The sequence below is a fragment of the Dendroctonus ponderosae genome, unplaced genomic scaffold (assembly GCF_020466585.1).
Source record: "Dendroctonus ponderosae isolate FM_Combo_2020 unplaced genomic scaffold, Dpon_F_20191213v2 Dpon_F_20191213_8, whole genome shotgun sequence".
Lineage (NCBI taxonomy): Eukaryota > Metazoa > Arthropoda > Insecta > Coleoptera > Curculionidae > Dendroctonus > Dendroctonus ponderosae.
In genome coordinates this window covers 82724-102706 of record NW_026019016.1, presented here as the reverse complement: position 1 = coordinate 102706, position 19983 = coordinate 82724, and the positions used below count along the sequence as shown (strand labels likewise).

Sequence of the window (19983 nt, the reverse complement as noted above, 5' to 3'; positions counted from 1 at the left end):
TTTGAGACCCAAGACTTTGGACTTTATTTTCAAAATAACTATAGCAAAAACTGTGAAAAGCGGGCTTATTGTTTTAGGAAGCATTGTGGAATAATTACGAATATGCGCTTAGAATCAATGCATAAATCCATTAAATATTTCTATTTAGATGGTAAAAAAGTAAAGAGACCAGATAAAAGTTTGCAAGTGCTCCTAAAATTTGTTAGAGACAAATGTGTTGATAGAATCATTAAAAAAAACAAAAGGTAAGCACACGATTCACACCAAAAACATTTTATTAAGACATAGGACTGTCATTTCTAGTGACTTTTTAGTTGAATTTCATTAAAGTAAAAATGACAAAACCGCGTGTATATTATGTAGAAAAAATACTTCGTAAAAGTTGTTGCGAGTTAATGTGCAATGATTGTAAAATTTACTATCACACATACTCATGCACCTGCAATGATTTTTGCATTAACAACTCAATTTGCAAACACATTTATTCTGTTGAAATGGTCTACAATAGATAAACTAAAATTTGAAAACCAGAAACCACGCTTATTCATGACAAAATAACAATGACTAAATACGTTTGCATAGTTTGTATTTATTTGATTTTTTCTTCGGAGCCTAACACCTATAGCTTGTAATATTAAATAGGCACCAGATCTCGGAAGTAAAATAAACCGGACAATTTTTTTTGTAACACAAGTCACTCTAACCATTCTTTACAGATTCTTCTTCGTTGTATGGCTTTACCCACAGAATACCAAGCTTTGCCTACTTTATAAACTCGATAGTTATGGATCCACTAGCTTTGGCGTTTAGACACGTTGAGAAACCCACCATAAGTTATAGAATCTACAACTGTAGCGGACCGATAGTTATAGAACCAATAAGGGAATCTACCAGAAACCGGGTATTAATCTTATAACATATTGAATCGTTGTTTGCATCCCAGTATACCTCAAGCGTTAACTGCATAATAATGTGCAGGTAAAATAATAGGACACTTCTGATCAAATTCTGCCTTTGCTTTAACTAACCTGCCATTTACCCGTAAAATACCTTTCTGATCAAGAAATGGATCCAAACATTTAATGTGACTTTTTTTAAAACTAGCCTGCAAGTTACCAGATGATTGCAAATGTTTCAGTTCCTCTTCAAATCTTTCCGATTTAATTTGTTTCATAATGGTATGTTCAGTTAGTTGTGTATCGTCATAACTTAGTAGCAATATGACACGGCCCAATGCAATCTCAAAAAAAATTAAAAATACTTCAACTTGATAACATTTCTACAACAGTTTGAGTCATTGCCACCCTTTCACTTCGTTCCAGAATATCTGTAACATCTGGATAACTATTGTTAAAAAAATCACTTTTAAACTCCATAAAGTAATCAGGCCCGAGTCACCACAAATTTGTATCCATTATCTCTGAAACACATATACTTAGAGATATACAATCTACAGGGTTTTCTTTAGACCCAACATGATTCCAAGTGAAATTTGAAGTAAACTTGCATTGATGCAATCCTATTTGCCACAAAGGCAACCCACCCGCTTGGAGTTCCTCTGCGCCAACAAAGAACAATAGAGATCTGTCGACAAATACACCTTGCCAATTTTTAACTTTAGAGCTGGAACAACACGAGGAACTGGACTAGAGAATAGCAAAGCGATACATAACTCAGATCTTGGTAAACTCACAGTTTGAATAGGAGTTGTGCGGGGCTTTGAGCAAAAAAGATTCTAAGGGACTGTCTCCATAAATTGTTCTGATATAGATACATGCCCAACATTTTACCATAGATGCACCGGAGAAGCCGTGAATTTGAATCTCAGTGGTGTCATTAGACTCAAAAACTCATCATAAAATCAAGCATTTGAGAAATCTTTATTAGACTCAAAAACTCCTCCTGACAGCAACATCGTAATCAACTGAGTTTTTAACTCAAAAACGAAATTCTGGGAATTTGTACCACAGAGTATATCATTGATAGAACATTGATTTAAAAGAGCATTCGCTGCTAGTTGCACAGCGACAAATTTCACAGACAAAGCAAAATAGTGCAACGCGACAAATTCACAGAACAAGGGAAAAGTAAAATGCAACGTTAAATGAAAGCCATTTAATAATTAAAATTTAAAAAGAATTACACGAAATTCAAAGTTATTTAAAAATCGAGATTGAGAGAAAAAAATTAACTTGGGCAAGTATTTCGGGCGGTAGTATGCAAAGGCCGGAGGGTGAGTTCGTTTAAGCTCCACTAGCTTTCGCAGCAAAGCTAGAACACTCAGCGATGGAATGCTACCGAAATACCTACTCAATTCTTTTACCGTGATAATACATAAACTGACTAAATGATGATAAAAAAGGAAAATGGTGAACTTACTAACGAACAGGAAAATGTGGTTTGACGACCATAAACTACCGTCTGCTAACCGTTTGATCTACTGAAATATCCGAAATACTTAATCTACTACAATTAGTGAAATTTTACCAAAATTGCAAATCAGTAACATTCAACCAGCGGCAATGCTCGCCCCAAAAACCAGTTCAAAATCTATCAAGTCGCCGACACGTGCTGTCGATGTCTATGTGTTGGCTCCAAATCTCATCCATACTGTCCCTGGCTATCCAACTCACCAATATCGTGTTTGAAAATCCCCAGTCGGGATCCAGGAGGCAGCTGATGGCCCTACGAGCGGATTTTAAGTAGAGGTCAAGATCTACCACAGAGCAAAAACAATGGCGGACTCGGTGGTCAAGGTGACGGTTGAGCTGGGAAGCGTGATCGACTCTTCTCGGCTACGGTTCGTCCTTGATTTTCCTTCGCTCGGTCACCCTGCTTGATCCATTTCTTCTTCCATCCTTTCAATAACGGTGGTCCGCGAAGGTGGGTCAACCACCACGTTGCCAGACAAAACCATGATGAAGACTGCTGATATTTGGGAACGAGATACAAACATCTAAACATTAAAATATAAATAATTTTTGAAATATTGGAAACCTGACCTCACAAACTTGTTTACTAAATCCAAATTGCAAATAAATATCGGTTGAAGAGAAAAGCTGATTACAATTATAACTTATAACTAGAGCTCGGATTTCTGCTTAATATGCTTATTCCGTAAGCAAACCCAAGAAATCTTCATATACCTAACAATTAAGCAAAAATTGAGCTTTTTTACATTTTTTGACGTTATATGCTTAAATTAATTTGTAAGTTTATATTGTGTATTTTTTAATATTATCAATATTATTGCGGTTATAAATGCTCATTCTTTAGGCAAGGGCAACAGACTGGCAGTTAATATTTTGTGATTTTGTCTAATTATATTTTGAAACGGCTTTGACAACAGTGTTCGATCCCTTCTTGATGACGTGCAACGATAGTTTCGTGAAAGATTCCTCATTGCAAGATCGACCTGAAAACCACTATTTTCTAGCCTTGTATATGATTGCAAAAACAAATTATCATATAATTTTTCTTCTCTTGAGAAGAAAGTTTTATTCTGGAGTTCTTCCACCCGCCAAAATTTCAGAACCAATTCATCAATATCGAGTGATTTATGATCGCAAATTGCATCTGGATCTGAGCAATCTACATGACCTAACTGATCATTGTCATATTGGATAATTGGAGCTGCTCCAAAAATCAACCAGCTAAGTTCGAATTTTGAAGACTTGGAAGCCCTGAATCCAATTTTATAACTCGAGGAAGAATTGCTTTTGCATACTAATTAGCAGATATCAACATGTCAAAATTACCTACCCTATAATAAAATGAATGTTCTAATTTTATGTTTTTGTCAATTTTTACCTTTCTGAGATCTACCGAAACATGAGAAAGGGTAGATACAATTTTATGCGACACAAGCAAATTTCGTCTTAAGTTTATAATTGGTAGGATTGAATTTTAAAGTTAAGTTAACTATTTTCTCAACCCCAGTTGATTTATTACCGGTGTTTTCAATCTTGAGTAAGGCTTTATGAATATCAAATTTTTTGACAGCCAGTTCTTCTCCATGACCATTTGGCAGATCGAGGCATATCGCCAAAAAGCGCACACTTCTATGCTTCTATGACATTTCCTCTAATGAGCGTGACTGCGTTGAACGGATGTACAGGGTGATCCAAACTTGACGCTCAAGGTCTTTTTTGCCAAAACCAAAACTGATGATTAAATTCTAAGCCTATGGTCTCATATGTGACGCTCTAAGGTACACTGTCACAAAAAATAAAAAATTAAGTAAATTCAGAAATGGTGTTAATGACGTCCGACAACTTTTCTCCCAGAAACATACTGATATTTTTTACGCCTAGGTAGCCCGTAAGATTGCAATTAACTGGCTGCTTAATTTTTGTGTTTTATGTGATCTACACTTGTTAAAGGAGTTCTTTAAACAATGTTTTTAGGGGTCACATTTTTATGATCCCATAAATACAAATCTCTAAGTGACAAGTCTGGGGACTTAGGTGGTCATTGTGTTCATTGTTTGATCCATCATTTTCCATCCACCAATCTCCAAATTGGTTAAGTATTCCCGTATAAGTTGTGCCTTATACTGGGGAGCTCCGTCCTGCTGGAACATATGGTTCGCAAGTAGCTGCAGAAAAAATTTTTCGAGCATAAGTGGCAATTGTTCACGCAGACATTTTAAATGACCTGCGTCATTAAGGATTCCTTCGTAAAAGAAAGGTCTTGGACCGGTCATTTTTTCCACCTTAAAGGCTTATAAATCTTAAGCCAAAATAAACATTTTTTTTGAAATAAAAGTTTATCGCAATCCTCAGGGTTACCTAGGTGTGAAAAAATATTGGAATGTTTCTGGGGAAACTTTAACAATGACGTCATTAACGCCATTTCTGAATTTACTATATTTTTTTTTTGCTGAAAGTGTACCATATAGCATCACATTTGAGACCCTAGGATTATAATTTTATTATCAGTTTCCGTTTTGGCACAGTAGACCTTGGGTCTCAAATTTGGATCATCCTGCTCCTACACATTTGGAGCGAACCGAGTGTTGGCTTTAAATTAGTTTATTAATTGAAGCGTAAGTTAAAGGAAGGGTAAGCTCTTATATTTGCTTTTCATACGTGGTATTAAATCGCCCAAGTTATCGGATATTTGAAGGTCAAAGAAGTTTTTTGTTTTAGATAAAAATACAATTAGTAAAAAAATGATAAACAGGTCAATGCATTATTACCAAGAAGTTCTATGGACTGAAGTTGGCAACTACTTGGAACATGTAGTCTTATGGTGGGCGGCGTGCCCTCTCTCAGAAAGACCCTCAAGATCCATCCAACATCTTCGAGAATGGCTCAATACCTTTGTACCAACAGGTGAGAAAATATACACTGTAGACAACCGTTTTCAGTTTTACTATTGATTAGGTGATGTTCCATCGGTAATTTCACCTGCGTTAATAAGCTTGGCTGACGCCTTAGGAGTATACGTTACTTCCACACTCTGGGATCAGTGTTTTCAACAAACCTTAGTGGCATCAAGAATATGTGGCAATCAAAATACAGGGCAACTATTTTGCCGCCTCATACAAGAACTTGTATCACTTTGTAATTTATGCGAAGTTACTCCTGATTGGATTCTTGGTGCTCCAATAAGTGAACTGCCACTAGTGGAGCAAATTCCAATTCTTCATCGGCTTGGTTAATATTGAATACAAGTTGTAACAATATAGAATTAAGAATAGCGGCATCTTTTAGACCATACTATACATACTACCAGATTGTGGAGTATAAACGAGAGTCGCAAAATGGCAAATAATTGGAACGTCCGAGCATTTTTTACTGTAACTCATAACGATGTATTAAACTGCTTATCACATCTAAACGATTTACGTCTAACCAATCATACTACTTCTGGCGAAAAGGCATTTTTGAGCGAACATGTTGAAGTATGTGCGCTTATGCGAGGCAAGCTGGTATCTGAAGTAGAAATCAACAAACAAAAGCTGAAGGTAATTAGCATTTAACTTTGTTATGGGGTTTCGTAATATTTAATGTTATTTTTAATTTCAGGATAGTCCGCGTGAATGTGTTGCCTGTTTGGCTTCCATTTGCAAAGTGATCAATCTTGCTAATTTGCAGATGATGTTTCCGCCGAAGGCATTATGGAAAATTAATCGCGATGATATTCCTGTTAAGCCAAGTCCATACGTTGCAAAGTATTTAGGTAAGTTGCAACACTTAGATTAACTCGATGGTTAAAAGGTCATACGCGTCCGAAAAATATTCCACACGGGGCGCAGAAAGCAAAATAAATTATGCATCAATCGCGCCAGGGGCAAGGAGCGATATCCCTCTGTTTCCAGGTGAGCATATTCATTATGTGCAGTCGCCAATGCGCTGCGCAGTTTTAGCCATCCCACACCCCCACACTGACAATGAAAGAAAATGTTAACCGGAATACAAATACACATCCGAAATGAGAGGAAAGGTTTTCCTAATAATTGAAACGAAGTCGATAATTTCAAGGTAACCGGGCAAATGGTCACAGCTGAGGGTGTCTATAACTACCATCTCGATGAGATTACTGAGTCCTTTGGTAATTTCGAAGTCTCGGAAGGATGTATTAATTCTGCAGTTCGGATAATGCGTTCGAGATGAAGTGGGCATAACTAGTAGTTACTAGTCTCCGGTATGGGATCATTGTTTTGATCGCTAGGGCCACTCCACTGCTAAGACTAGGCCTATCGGAACGCTCGAGCCTGTATCTCCGATTTCTGATTCTGTCTTTTCTCGCCGTGGCGACTCCGGAGCCCAACTGAACTCCATTCCCCAATCCTGATAGGGCACAGTTGACAACATCAATATTTAAAAACTCAAGCTATTAATATCTTCATTGAAGAACTACGTTGAGACTAGGAATGTATCTGTCTTCGAGACGCATCCCCTCAATGCAGTTAGGCGAATTCCAGCTGGACACTGCTGGAAGCACATTCCCATTTATGCCATGGGCTGGGTGGGAGAGCTCGTCTGGACAGCTCCGTGCTGGCCCAGCGGAGGAAAGGGCGCCATGGTCCCTCTGCGTAGGGGTAGAGGGTGGATCGGCCCAGGAGCTCGGTTGGTTTGCCCCTAGGCTGGTTTGTTGAAAGAGGAGCAGTGACGAAACGCTGCCTCTTTGCTAGGACTAGCGCCTGTTTGAACAGGTACACTGGACGTGCCTCGTCAAAGTTACGATGAAGTCGACCGCAATTAGCGTACCCTAGTACAGGTCGACTGGGGCAGGCGGTGATTTCATGCCAACGCTTAAAGCAGCAACAACGCTACACATAAAAAATGATGATGGTGGAAAAATACAACGAAACGTATTTTGATTAATAAATAGAAACAATAAATGACTGAAGCCCAGGAATAGATTTAATTTGGAATTATATATTATACCACGAACAAAGAAAAGCATTGATAATAACCAAATGTGAAATTTTAAAATATTTTCACTCTGTGAGTTGGCATTTTGGTGTTGTAGGCGCGCGTATCCTAAGTGCTGAGAGCATTCTTAATTTAGCAAATGGTGGCCAATTGCCAAGTTTTCCGCTGATCCACGTGGAGGGAACAGCTTCAACACTAGCATCCTCGAGGAACTGAATAACTGTCCATGAGTCTGGCTCATTGAACTATTGTTCAATGTCTTTATACTCCCGATCCATCATTTTAATTTCATTATTTGTAAATTTTCACTTTTATGCACGAACTTAAAATGCTGGTGAAGGGCCACCGGGAACGTTATGGTGTAATGAAGCACCATTGCATTTCCTCCCGGGCCTACCTTTTGGACTCTTCCTTAAGGCGTAGGTAACTTTGCCTTAGAGGCCGGAATGTGGGTTGTTCATTCTTGAATGTATTTGAAGCGAGAAGGCAGAGCACTTTTGCGGTAAGATGGTTGGCTCTTGCCACCTGCGAGATGGTGGATGAAGTCCGTCAGATACTCCCCTACTGGTGACAACGTTGACGAAGTTATATGAAGATGACAGAGAGAGAGATAGATAGAATGGGGGAGAAAGAGAAAGAGATGAGCGACAACTGCAGACGTGGGGCAAATTGTTTTTGATTGTAGAAGGCAGAGAGAGCAACACAAGCGAGAATGGACGAGTCAATGCTACCGCAGAAATGTTCAAGCGAGTCTGTCGTCTCGTGGCGGAAAGAGAAAGGCGAGCCATTTTGGGGCCTTGTACTTGTGCGGGTTCAGATCACGTACGGTTTTCCAATTCCAAAAAGGCACGTTGAAGCATCTTTGCGTTTTTCCTACCTATTAGGTTAGTTAGTTAGGCGTAAGTGGACTCTGCCTTAGACGCCGGAATATGGGATGTTCATTGCGAATGTATTTGAAGGGAGAAGGCGTAGCTTTTATGCGGTAAGATTTTTTGCGGTCGCCGCCTTATACAAAACCGCGATATAGATTTTTACCAACATATGGTTTGCGTCAATTCGCAAGATCAAAGTCCAAACGCCTACTGACGGCTAAATTATCATTACAATTTAACTAGTGAAAGTTGAAACTTGTTTTGGCTAAATGTCGTTCTGATTAGTTTTACTTGTTCTGCCTTGTTCGGAGGGCAGCCCTTCGCTATATTTCTTAACAATTTGCTGTATTGGTTTTTGACTTGTGCGAATTAACTTTAAAATGATTTGCAGAAAATATTGAAAAGTAAATGCAGTTAACTCATCAACAGGGCCATAGTATTTTGCGTTGTCTGTTAAGTCTAATACGTTGTGAATATAAATGAGACATACTTTGCACCTCATAAAATTTTTAAAGTTGTGAGAAAGTATTGTGACAGATCAGAGGAATAATTAAACAGGTCGAGGTATTTTACGCAAGAAAAGATTGTTAAGGCAGTACGTAATAAGAAAAAAAAATATTTCAAATCTGTCGGGATTAACATAATTTATAACTCGTAAACGCCCTTGTAGAATGCAAATTGTCGATAGTCTGTTCCTTCCGACTTTTCCGTTCATCTAAGTTCCCAGGTTGCCTGCTACACCTGTTAAGGAATTGTTAATCGTTAGTGCTGTTTGTGCGATTGTTCCAATTTCGGTTAGTGGACTGTAAACGCTCTTCAATTTTTTTTTATTATTATATTCTATCGATGATCTGCCTACTTCCTGGCATTAAGAAGATGTGTTGCTTGATATTCTTCGCATGCGACAGGGTGTGTTACAATAGACGACCTCTGGGTTTGTCATAGAGAAATTTGGTATTTTTAAAAACTCGGTATTTTTTTGTGGGTCCGTAGTCCAGTATGTAGGTTGCCCTGTGGATATTGAGTTGAGTGAGATAAGTGCTCTTCCTCTGGATCCCCATGAGGTGTGTTTAGCAATGTAGTCGCCTCCGGCGATGAATTTTGGTCCTAGTGTTTTAAAAAAGTTGTCCAGAATATCGTGGTTGAGGATGTGTCTCGGAGGGTAGTAGATTGCTGATATAGTGATTTGTCCCATTGCTGTTTGGACAATCACAGTAGTCGCTTGTAGATAATCATGCTGACATTTTTCGGATTCGTGGTGCTTAATGGTATTTTTGATGATTATTACTGATTCTCCATGGGCAGTTCCGTCTGGGTGTTTTGTGTGGTATGTGATGTTTCCGGTCACTTTGAAGTACGATTTGTTTGTAAAGTGTGATTCGGACACCAGAAGAATATCAATATGGTTGGTCTTTAGAAAGACTTCTAATTCTTGTCGATGTTGGCATTCCAGAGTGCTATGTGTAAGGCATTACTGTCCTTTGAAGATTTTTTTTAATATCGGGGTTAGTAGATTGAGCAAGGTAGATAGTTGTTCAGCTTGTTTGATAAGGATGATTTCGAATCTGTTGAATGCCTGGGCGATGTTGTCTGCATTTGTAGTATTGTTGGCTGGAGGGGTTCCTGTTACAACTTGTGCATAGTTTCGACGGTCGTTTCCGGTTGTTGAAATTCTTCTATTAGTGGAGTTCTGGGATGGTAGTTGATGATTGTTGGGCTCTGGGAATATGGTTCTAGTTTTTTTAACGTTAATTCTTGGATTTCCGTCTTTTGTTGTGTCATTTTTGGGTTTCTGTATCTCTTTATAGACTGTACATCCTTTGTAGTTTGCCGGGTGTCACCCGCTACAAAGGACGCATGTTGCTGCTCTCCTGAGCATTTTACACATCGGTGTGGTCTATTGCAGCACCCTTTTGTCTGTCAATATATTTGACATCTTGTGCAGGTAGTTTCACACGTTTGTTTGGCCTTGTGATCGTTTGCCACTGTTCTCCGTCTACCTGGTCTCGGACGAATACCAAGTTTGTAACGGTTAAAAATAGAATTTAGCCAATGGCCTGTCTGCTAATCCGTTGTTCAAATGTATGTAGTAATAAGTTATAATAGTAATAAGCTATTTTTGTCAACCGATTTTCATTTGTAACTTGGATTTAGTAAGCACCTTTATCAGATTAGATTAGTTATATTTTGGGGATTATTTCAATTTTGATGTTTGGTGATTTGTATATCTCTCCCAAACATCAGCAGTCTTTATCATGGGTTTGTCTGGCAACGTGGTGGTTACCCCACCTTCACGGACCACCGTTATTGATGGAAATGGACGAGGAGTGGACCCAGCAGGGTCACCGAGCAAAGGGGAATCACGTACCAGAGAATGCTGAACATAGTCGATCACCGTCAGCTTGACCTCTGAATCCGCCTTATTCTGCTCTGTGATAGATCTGCCCGCTACTTGAATATCCGTTTGGGGACATCACCCGCCTCCCGGTTCCCGTCTGGGGATATTGATTCACTGAAATTGTGGACTGGGTAGCCAGGGGCGATCTGGATGAGATCTGGACCTAGCACGTAGGCGTCGGCAGCACGTGGCGGCGACTTCGGGGACTTGCTGGTGTTTGGGGTGAGTATTGCCATTGGCTGTGTATTGTCAATTTGTATTTTTTTTGCAAATTTTCATTTAATTAAGCAGTTAACGTAGGTTACAGATCAAACGGTTAGCAGACGGTAGTTTGTGGTCGTCAAACCACGTTTTCTTGTTCTTTATTAAGCTCACGATTTTTCTGTTTTTTTGTATCATCATTCATGTCAGTTTATATGCTATCACGGTAAAAGAATTGAATGGGTATTTCGGCAGCATTCCATCGCTGAGTGTTCTAGCTTTGCTGCGTAAGCTAGTGGCGCTCAAACGAACTCACCCTTCGGGCTTTGCACACGACCGCCCGAAATACCCGCTCAAGGGAAAACCTTTTTTTTCTCTCTCTTTCTCTCTATTAAATTGTCATTTAAATCGCTGCATTAATTAAATAGTTTTCATTAAAGGTTAATTTTTATTCTTTTGTTCTGTCCGAAATTTGTCGGGTTGCAATTTGGCGCCCAACATTGGTGGGTTCGCCACTTCTTGGGAAGTTGTTCTGTCAGAGCCTGGGCCCGGTGCCTTCTTCTTCATTCACACTTTGTCCGTGTGATTGTTTATTGGCGATGAATAGTAAACCGCGGAAGTATAAACCACCGCACTTTAAATCGAGAGTCAATTTTACTTTAGTTTGCTTCGGAATCCTTTAGATAGTTATTGAGATAAAATGAATGTTGCTTTTGGCTCAAAAAAATTATATGATAAGAATCACTTTACTTCACACACAAAACACGTCCTATCGGTACGAGTACTTCTAGGCGAATGCTCTTCAATTTGAATCGATATATTTAATGACTCAAACTAAGATTTGACACGTATTTTTGAATGGTAGTCGGTTTCCGGCAGGGCGAGATGTGTTCGACTATAAATAATGTTAGACTGGTTTTTGGTTGTTTGGAATTTGGCAATGCATGGGTGGGTCGTTGTCTCCTTTCAGCAAAACAATGTAACCAATTTTTAGGTTTTTTTGAGAGGATGTTCATTTTGATCTCTGATGCAGTGGCTTACTCTTTGCAGTCTTTGCTTCATAGCTTCCAGAATCTTTCAACCAATTGATGAAGCTGCTTATAATGTGTCAATCGGTTGATCAGGAATATTGATTTCGCCTGATTGAGGTACTGCAACGAAACTTTACCCAATTAAAAAATGTCCGGGTGTAAGCGCTTCAAGCTCCGTAGGATCCGATGTTAAGGGTAAGATTTGATGGGAGTTTAGAATAGCCTCAATTTGTGTGAGTAACGTATGAAATTGTTCGAAATTTAGATTATGATTACCTATGACACTTTTAAATTAAATGGTAAGGTACTTAATACCTTTAAGGTACTTAAAGGAGCGAACGGCAGATTCCCAAATATCTCCATGATGGGGGGATCGTACGGGTATGAAATGCTATTGAATTCGATGTTCCGCGAAATAATTTTAATATTTATCGTTCACAGACTCGTATAACTCGGCAAAATCTGAGTACCTCATGTTTAGAGCCAACGAAATTAGTTGCATTCTCACTGAAAATATGGTGACATAATCCGCGGCGTGAAACAAATTGTTTGAAGACATTCAAAAATACATAAGAACTAAAAATCGTTCATCCCAGCTCAGCATGTACGGCACGTGTACTGAATCATATGAAGATACAAATCTACGCTTTGATGCCAACGCCATTACCAGTCTTGCCATCTTTTAGCAAATACCGCCCTGCATAGTCAATCTCGCAATACGAAACCGGCCGTTACGAGGTGACTCGGGGTTAGGCAAAGAACCCATCATTTGTTGTGGACTGACAGGTTTCACGCAATTGCGGTCCAGCATGCAAAAACTTAAGATGATAATAGTTTATCATCAAATCAACAAATGCATGTTTAGCCGGTAGAATTATGGCATATTTTGTATCGAGCTTCAAGTAAGAATTTGATAATCCCCCGCCTACGCCCATAAGCCCTGTTCGTCGAAAAACGGATCAAGATTGAGTAGTTTACTATGTCTCGGCACACTCACGCCCCTTTGTAGACAATGGCATTCTTCACAGAGAACTTTTTAATTTGTATAATTTGGCACAGTTTAAAAACTCTTTCGTCCAATTGTTGGGGTGACAATGATGCTTTGACAGTTTCCTTCTGTCTGATAGGTTTACGAATAAATCTATATATGTCCGAAAAGAACTCGAATTAATTTGCTGTACGAGGGCCACTGTGAAAATATTTGATTTTGCGTTTCGCTGTTTTGCCGTATGTTTAGAAAATATAATTTATATATTATTTCCGCAAATCGCAGAGCACTATTTTGACATTTGAAAAATTTGGAAAAGATGCGTCCTTTTTGACATCGTCTCTCCAAAGAATTTGTTGCAATTTGCGTTGAGATTTGTCTATCCATATAATGTGGTGCATTTTTTTATGTGTGCAACAATCAAGATTGGATAGGTGCGCATGCGTAACACTATATCGATAACGTCCTTTTGTACTTTAGGCGCCACCTTTAGAAGTTCGTTTAAGCTATGTCCAGAGCAAGTTGTTAGACTTGCATTAAACACCACACGTAGCTTCGTAGTGTTGTTGCATTCTTTCAGTGCGGCATGATGTATACACGAGTTTCGTCAGGTGAATTTGACTCGGGGCTAACATGTGACCCATTCTTTCATATTCACTTAAAAACTCTGCTTAATGACTTTGTTACTAGGCATTTTCATCTAAACGTCTTTCCAAGGCAAGTAAATATTTTAAGGCGATCGAATATAATTCTCCTAAATTTTTGTGATTGTCCTTTGATAATAATTGTTCTTAATAATTTAAAAGAAGCTGAACTGCGTAGCGTCCATCTTCAGGATTGATTTTGTGAGCTTTTGAAAACTTTGGTAGCATTCTAATTCTTCATTCGTTAATTTGTTTTGTTTGATTTTTGAGTTTTAAAAATCTCTGAATTGACGCGGTTAATCTTTCGTGAGACTCGTTCACGTTAACGCTCCAATGCTCGTTTTCTTCAGTTGATTTGGTGTTAAAGCTTAAGGATCCGTTAAAAAGATAACATCCATCCAAATTTCGTATTTTGCAAAATAAGTGCGTGTGTTCCAAGCGATATTTTTTCGTTATTTAACGATCGCAAAAATAATTCTGTAACAATCGGAATGTCAATTACGTTGGACGTGTAGAAACTTGGGTCTCTCTGCTAAACGTTTTCGAGTAACTTTGGTAAACAAGGATCGAATGAAACTTGTAGTAGCTTCGTTGTGTTTTTATTTAGAACTAAAAATTCTGCGGTTGATTGAAATTAATTGTTTAACTTTCTAATATTTGTTGTGACTTTGACTGCAATGCAAGACGCGTTATTTATTGCGAGGACGGGTACGTTTATTGCCTTACCAGGAATATTTAATTTCCGACATTTAATTCTGCAGAACAAAAGTTCTGAATGCTGCTAATGCTGAATCGAGAATCAGACGTTTGTTCTTTGAATCTAAGATGTAAGCTACTGCCGTTGCAAGTAGAACCTCCGAACTCGCGGATTGTTTGCGGTTTGTACCTGTGGCTCTGCCACATTATAAGCAGTTTCTTCATATTCACACGCATTGATGCTAGTTAAAACGGTGCGAGTAGGCTGCCACGAACCAGCAATATTTTTAGGGATATTTTCGGGATTAGTTACGTTGTTTGTACGACTAACTGCTGTAAAGGAACCATACTATCATTTCGGTTAGGTAAGGTTTTGCTTGTGCAATCATCGATACTATGGCCGGTTTTTAAACAATTATCCCAAACGCATCAGCTCAACAAGTCAATCTTTACATGATAATGCGAGTAGTTTATAGCATTTGTATGTGTATTGCGATGTTTCCTTGGAAAACGAACTCTTTTCGAATGCCTTTATTTGGCACTCAAAGTGGACTGTATTTATCGTATAATTATAATGACGACCACTGGGTGTTTTTTACGATAATTTATTTGTGCTTTTTTATAATTGAGTCTGTCAACAACTACTTTTTTGTTTATAAAAAACAACCGTTGCTACTGGTATCTCGAGCTTCGGTTATCTTAAATCTATTCTCAATTATTTTAACAGCACTAACGATTCACGATTCCTTTACACACTTCCCGCCTTGAAAGTCCTACTCTTTCAACTAACCAAAAATTGCTCCCTGTTTATGTTAACAAAATCTAGAGGCAAAAATCCATGGCCTAACTCTACTGCTAATAATTAACATAAGCTTATCTAACTTAAACTATTCCCTACTGATTAATTCACATCCAAAACTAATCAACTGGTAACGCACAAATCTGGTTAACGGAACGTCTTATGGTACCCTGACGGGTTTTTATGTCCACAACTCTGCACACGTTGTCCTTACCGGGATACTTAAGTATGCGTCCCAGTTTCCAGTCTAAGATTGGTCCCGAATCATGTTTGACTAACACTAAAGTCCCTACTTTAAAATTACATTGAGAGATCCGCTTCCATTTTACACGATTTTGAAGCTCACTCAAAAATTCGTTTTTCCACCTGTTCCAAACATGTTGCACAGATACCTCAATACGTTGCAATTTCTTAAGCAAATTTTCTTTACACTCGGTTAAATGTAGTTCAGGAAGAACCATTAAATTTTTACCTATTATGAAATGTGCCGGGGTCAACGCAGTAACATCTTCAGGATTATCATACATAGGACATAAGGGCCAAAAGTTCAATATAGCCTCTATTTGTGTCAAAATGGCCAGAAACTGTTCAAAAGTGTATGAATTCACAGCAATCACTGTTTTTAAATGGTGTTTAATGCTTTTTAATGCCGGCTTCCCAGAGCCCACCAAAATTAGGAGCCTTTGCTGGAATAAAATTCCATTAGACCCTTTCAGAAATCAAATCGGCAGGTATGGTGTCGGAGGAATTCTCAAAAAATTCATAAATTCTTCCAATTTCTTTATTAGCCCTTACATAATTAGTACCATTATTTGAATATATGTTTAGGGGTTTTCCTCTCCTACTCACGAATCGTTTTAAAGCTGCTAAAAAAATCTCAGAAGTCAAATCAGAAACAATTTCTATGTGAACCGCTTTTGTACAGATACATATAAATAGGCATATCCAAACCTTAAAAATGGACCTCCATAATCAGTTCCTACATTTGAAAAAACATAGTGCTCAATCACTCTAACTCCAGGAAGGTCTCCCATTAAATAATTACTGCCAGTCTCTGGTTTTGCCTTGAAGCAAACCACACACTGTCTAACAATCCTTTTACACTTATTCCTGCCACAAATTATCGAAAATTTATCCCTGATTGAACTTGATTATTTGAACCCTGAACCGATTATTGGCCTTATCCTTATATTCTTGGGATCATCGTTGAATTTGAGCCAATCTTATCAAAAGCATCAATGAATTTTCAATTTTCTCTGGGACTAAAACCTCATTAAGGTTTGTCATCTTTTTATTCGACCTATTTGTTTCTAATTTTTGATAAACCTTGTAACGTAGCTTAAAACCCGTAAAATTTTATTTAAACAAGAAAATTTCTTTAATTAATTTTTTGACACGTTCTGTTCCTGATTGATAGCGATGTTACTGTAAGATTGTTTTTCTGGAATATCAAAATCACTTACTGGGTCTTTCATATCCTATTTTAAATTTGCTCTTGCTCACCAGTCTGGTCCATGAAACCATAATCTACGTTCACACATCTGTTTATGCGTTACACCCCTAGATAACAAATCCGCTGGATTCTCTTGAGGTTTAACGTGATGCAAATTGTTTATATTTATCAAGGTTAGTATTTCACTTACCCGATTACCTACGAAAGTCTTCCAACGGTTGTATTCTCCTTTTATCCATGCCAAAGTAACTGAAGAATCAGTCCAGAAATAAAAGTTATCAAACCTTATTTCACTGGTTGTAATTTCCTTTCTAGTCAAAGATGCCAATAGGACAGCCCCACAAAGCTCTAACCTTGGTAAATTTACATTTTTAAGTGGATCAACTTGACTTTTAGCCGCTAATAAGTGGTTATTGATGGAATAACTAGGGCGGAACTGCATGGATTCTGTGATGCATCTGAAAGGGCATCGGTGGTCTTATATATAAGAAACCTTATGCTTGATGGGGAGCCATAAATTACTTGGACTTGGCGTCAGTTGTAACGTGTTAACACCTTCTAAAACGAAGAATTTGCCGTGGTAGAAATACACTGTTGTTAAGTGGAGAAAGAGAAATACGTGTTTTGACTCAAATCGTCTATTAAAACAAATATTAACTGTAGCTGAAACTAAGACTGCTCCAAAAAGGAGGCAAATAACAGGAATGGAAAACTGACGAAAGTAAATGATCCCAGCACCATGTTGGTTGTTTTTCTCTCTCTCGTCTTCCACCCATATTTTTTGGCTACGTTCAACTGATAGCGTAGATATGATGGCCGCATTATCAACGAGATGCATGGCGAGCCCCAACCCGGAATAAAAGATTTGACATACTTTTGTAGTTTTAACTGCAAAACAATAACTAGGTGTATTTACTACACTGGTGGGCTGATGTGACTGATTATATTATTTAAAAATCACTTTAGATTTGATCCTGTTGAGGCGATGATTGGTCATCAAATGTAATGTCTTAATAACTTTTTCCTACCTAGTTGCGTCAAAAACTCGCCGTGGCAGTCACATTGTGTTTTGTTCTGAATAATGGTGGTGATCATCACATAATACTAAAATACTTTTCAGATAAAATGTTAACTCCAGTGCTACAATACACCGATAATGATGTCATATGCAACATGATTCTCACGTTGCTATGTGAATCTTGGTTGGATCATATTTACAACCACAAAGTAAAATTTTCGCGATTTGGGGCCTTTCAGGTCCTCTGCGATTTTGCGTACGTCGGCATATGGATACAAGAATGTACTTTCATCAGCAAAAACATGAAAATTGAACTGACGAAAAACGAAGTTTTGCGCCGATGTGAAGGAGTGGGCAGATTACTTCTTAGATACCCTGGAGAAAAGCTGAAAATGGTGGACCCAAAGTTGCTGAAAAAGTCAGGTAAGGCCCCAATTCATTAAATGAAAAACTTATCACATTGAGCATAACATGGCGTCAAAAAGATGTAATATTTAGTCAGTCAATTAGGCTTGGATGTGCATGTAGGGGTTCGGGAGGTATCTTGATCATGTGCCGCTGTGGAGCGTCGATGTGTGAGCTCGATCACCCCACAACTGACATCACTTTTATATCTCGTTAATTAAAAATCGACTGATATCAGAAACGGGGATAGGAGAAGAAATCAGAGAAATACCAGTTTTGTGAAGTATACAGGGTTGCAGATTAGTGCGTCTAAGTGCGATAACTCAATAAATATGAATTTTAAAGGAAAATATCCCCCTCGAAAGATTTTCGTGTTTCTGCTATGCGAATTTTAAAATTATTTTCCAGTATACGGGGTGCGTTATAAATGTGTGGTGGTAACCAGCTAAGGTTTTTAAATGGAACTCATTTATCCTTTTTTGCGCCTTTCGGTTTATCGTCAAATTCGAATTTAAACTTATTTCGAAAATTTCATGTGAAAAACTTACGGTTTTGGAAAAGTGTCTTCTGTGATTCCAAAAAGACTTAATCATCTACGTGCAGATATGTTTAAGTTCATCAAGAAATGTCCGTAAACCGCTCAATTAGCCTCTAAACTTGCATGTTTTTAAAGCTCAAAAAGCTGCTTATTTCAAATGAAACGCACAAATTTTTCTTTACCTTCCCAAACCGTAATAATCTTTACCATTATGCAATAGAAAACTCAAAATCAGTGAGGTCAGTTGATGCTCAGCGACAGTGGGCTGTAAATGTTTGGGATGGTATTTTGGGTGACTTCATAGTTGGGCTACACTTCTTTCACGGACACTTGAATGGTGCCGCATATTTTTATTTTTTGCAAAACATTCCTGTTCATTTAAGGCAAAATGTTTTGCTACAGCATGGCCGTGCTCCTGAACACTTTGCCCTAAATGTCAGACACTATTTAAATCGAGAATTTGAAGATATATCGATAAGCCGTGGCGGTCCCGTTTCTTGGCCACCTAAGCGCCAGAGTTCGCTTAACTAAATTGGATTTTTTCTATGGGGTCCATGGGGCAAACATGCAATTTTGGATGCCCATCGGCGGTTGATTGTAAACTTTTCGCAAATTAACCTACGTCAGCACGTACCTTGTTTAGTCCTCTTAGAGGTCCACAAGACCGATTTCAAAATTTGTAGCAATTAAGGTACACCGCCAATTTCTGTGGATCCCAGCAGCTGTCAAAATTTTCATATTTTTTCGAATAATTCCAAAACCGTAAATTTTGCAGGTAAAACGTTTGAAATTGATTTAAATTGAAATTTGACGGGAAAAAAAAGAGCCTTTGGTAGTGTCGGATCAATAGAATATTATATCATTTTTCGACAGTCCAATAAGAGTGATTACGCTGATCATTTTTGCTTAGTTTGACACGATAAACATTATTTTTTTACTAATATTCTAGAAGCTGAGACACTAACGTATCATCAACAGATGCCCGCTGAAATGTATGTTCCCAACCAAGAGCAATGGCTGGAGTTGAAAGCTGAAAGACAAAACCGTGCTTTTAATTCAGTATGTTAAGTAGAATAGGTTCAGCATAACATGTTGAAATATGTAAAGTTGGATCCAGCTAAAGAGCTTGAATTCACAATACTATGCAGGCGCTCAAATTATATACTTGACGCGGTGCTGTGCCAAGTTCTTTCTGGAATATTATAAGGTGTTAATGGTTGTTTAACATACCCTGATGCAAACTTCTCACATATTGTAGATTTTGGGATGAATTCCTCAATGTTCTGACAGATTAAGGCGCAGTTCTGCATGGGAATAGTTTAGATGTAAGTCCATATTTATGAAAGTGGTCTAAGTAAAAATTTGAAAAATAAATGAGTTGATTAGTTATTTCACACTACAGGGTGACATTGACGTCATTTCTCTGGAGGTGTTGCCTGGAAGCGTTTTAGGAGTACAGACAAAATGGTAAACAAAATTAATTGTAATTAAAAACTGAGAAATTTGGAAACAATATATTAGAAAAACGTCAACAATATTTTTCAAGATAATCTGG

The 19983-nt window shown here is 38.1% G+C and overlaps 1 protein-coding gene and 1 long non-coding RNA gene across 3 annotated transcripts; one reads left to right on the top strand and one right to left on the bottom strand.

Annotated features, from left to right (window-relative positions):
• The first annotated feature begins 4848 nt into the window (after window positions 1-4848).
• Window positions 4849-19802, top strand: LOC125505404 (coiled-coil domain-containing protein 142). 2 transcript variants are annotated; one of them, XM_048669149.1, is made up of 8 exons: window positions 4849-5063; window positions 5151-5336; window positions 5388-5660; window positions 5718-5971; window positions 6033-6186; window positions 17588-17908; window positions 19378-19487; window positions 19687-19802. In XM_048669149.1, exons 2-8 carry the CDS (start codon window positions 5174-5176, stop codon window positions 19696-19698), a joined length of 1287 nt encoding a protein of 428 aa, XP_048525106.1. In that variant the 5' UTR covers window positions 4849-5063; window positions 5151-5173; the 3' UTR covers window positions 19699-19802. The 2 variants fall into 2 exon arrangements, 1 of the variants encoding a protein (XP_048525106.1); XR_007282147.1 differs by lacking the exons at window positions 4849-5063; window positions 5151-5336; window positions 5388-5660; window positions 5718-5971; window positions 6033-6186 and adding an exon at window positions 9237-10877 and having other exon boundaries at window positions 19378-19802.
• On the bottom strand, window positions 19262-19751 carry LOC125505405. The gene is made up of 2 exons (XR_007282148.1): window positions 19659-19751; window positions 19262-19458 (listed from the first exon to the last, which is right to left on the bottom strand). It is a non-coding gene; the product is annotated as an uncharacterized LOC125505405 (long non-coding RNA).
• Window positions 19803-19983: the final 181 nt, after the last annotated feature.

Excerpts from the sequence above, each read along its gene's own strand:
- LOC125505404 (XM_048669149.1), top strand. The coding sequence starts at position 5,174 with ATGATAAACAGGTCAATGCATTATTACCAAGAAGTTCTATGGACTGAA. Across the intron at positions 5,337-5,387 it reads CAATACCTTTGTACCAACAG|GTGATGTTCCATCGGTAATT; the intron begins GTGAGAAAATAT and ends ACTATTGATTAG. Across the intron at positions 5,661-5,717 it reads TCCAATTCTTCATCGGCTTG|ACCATACTATACATACTACC; the intron begins GTTAATATTGAA and ends GGCATCTTTTAG.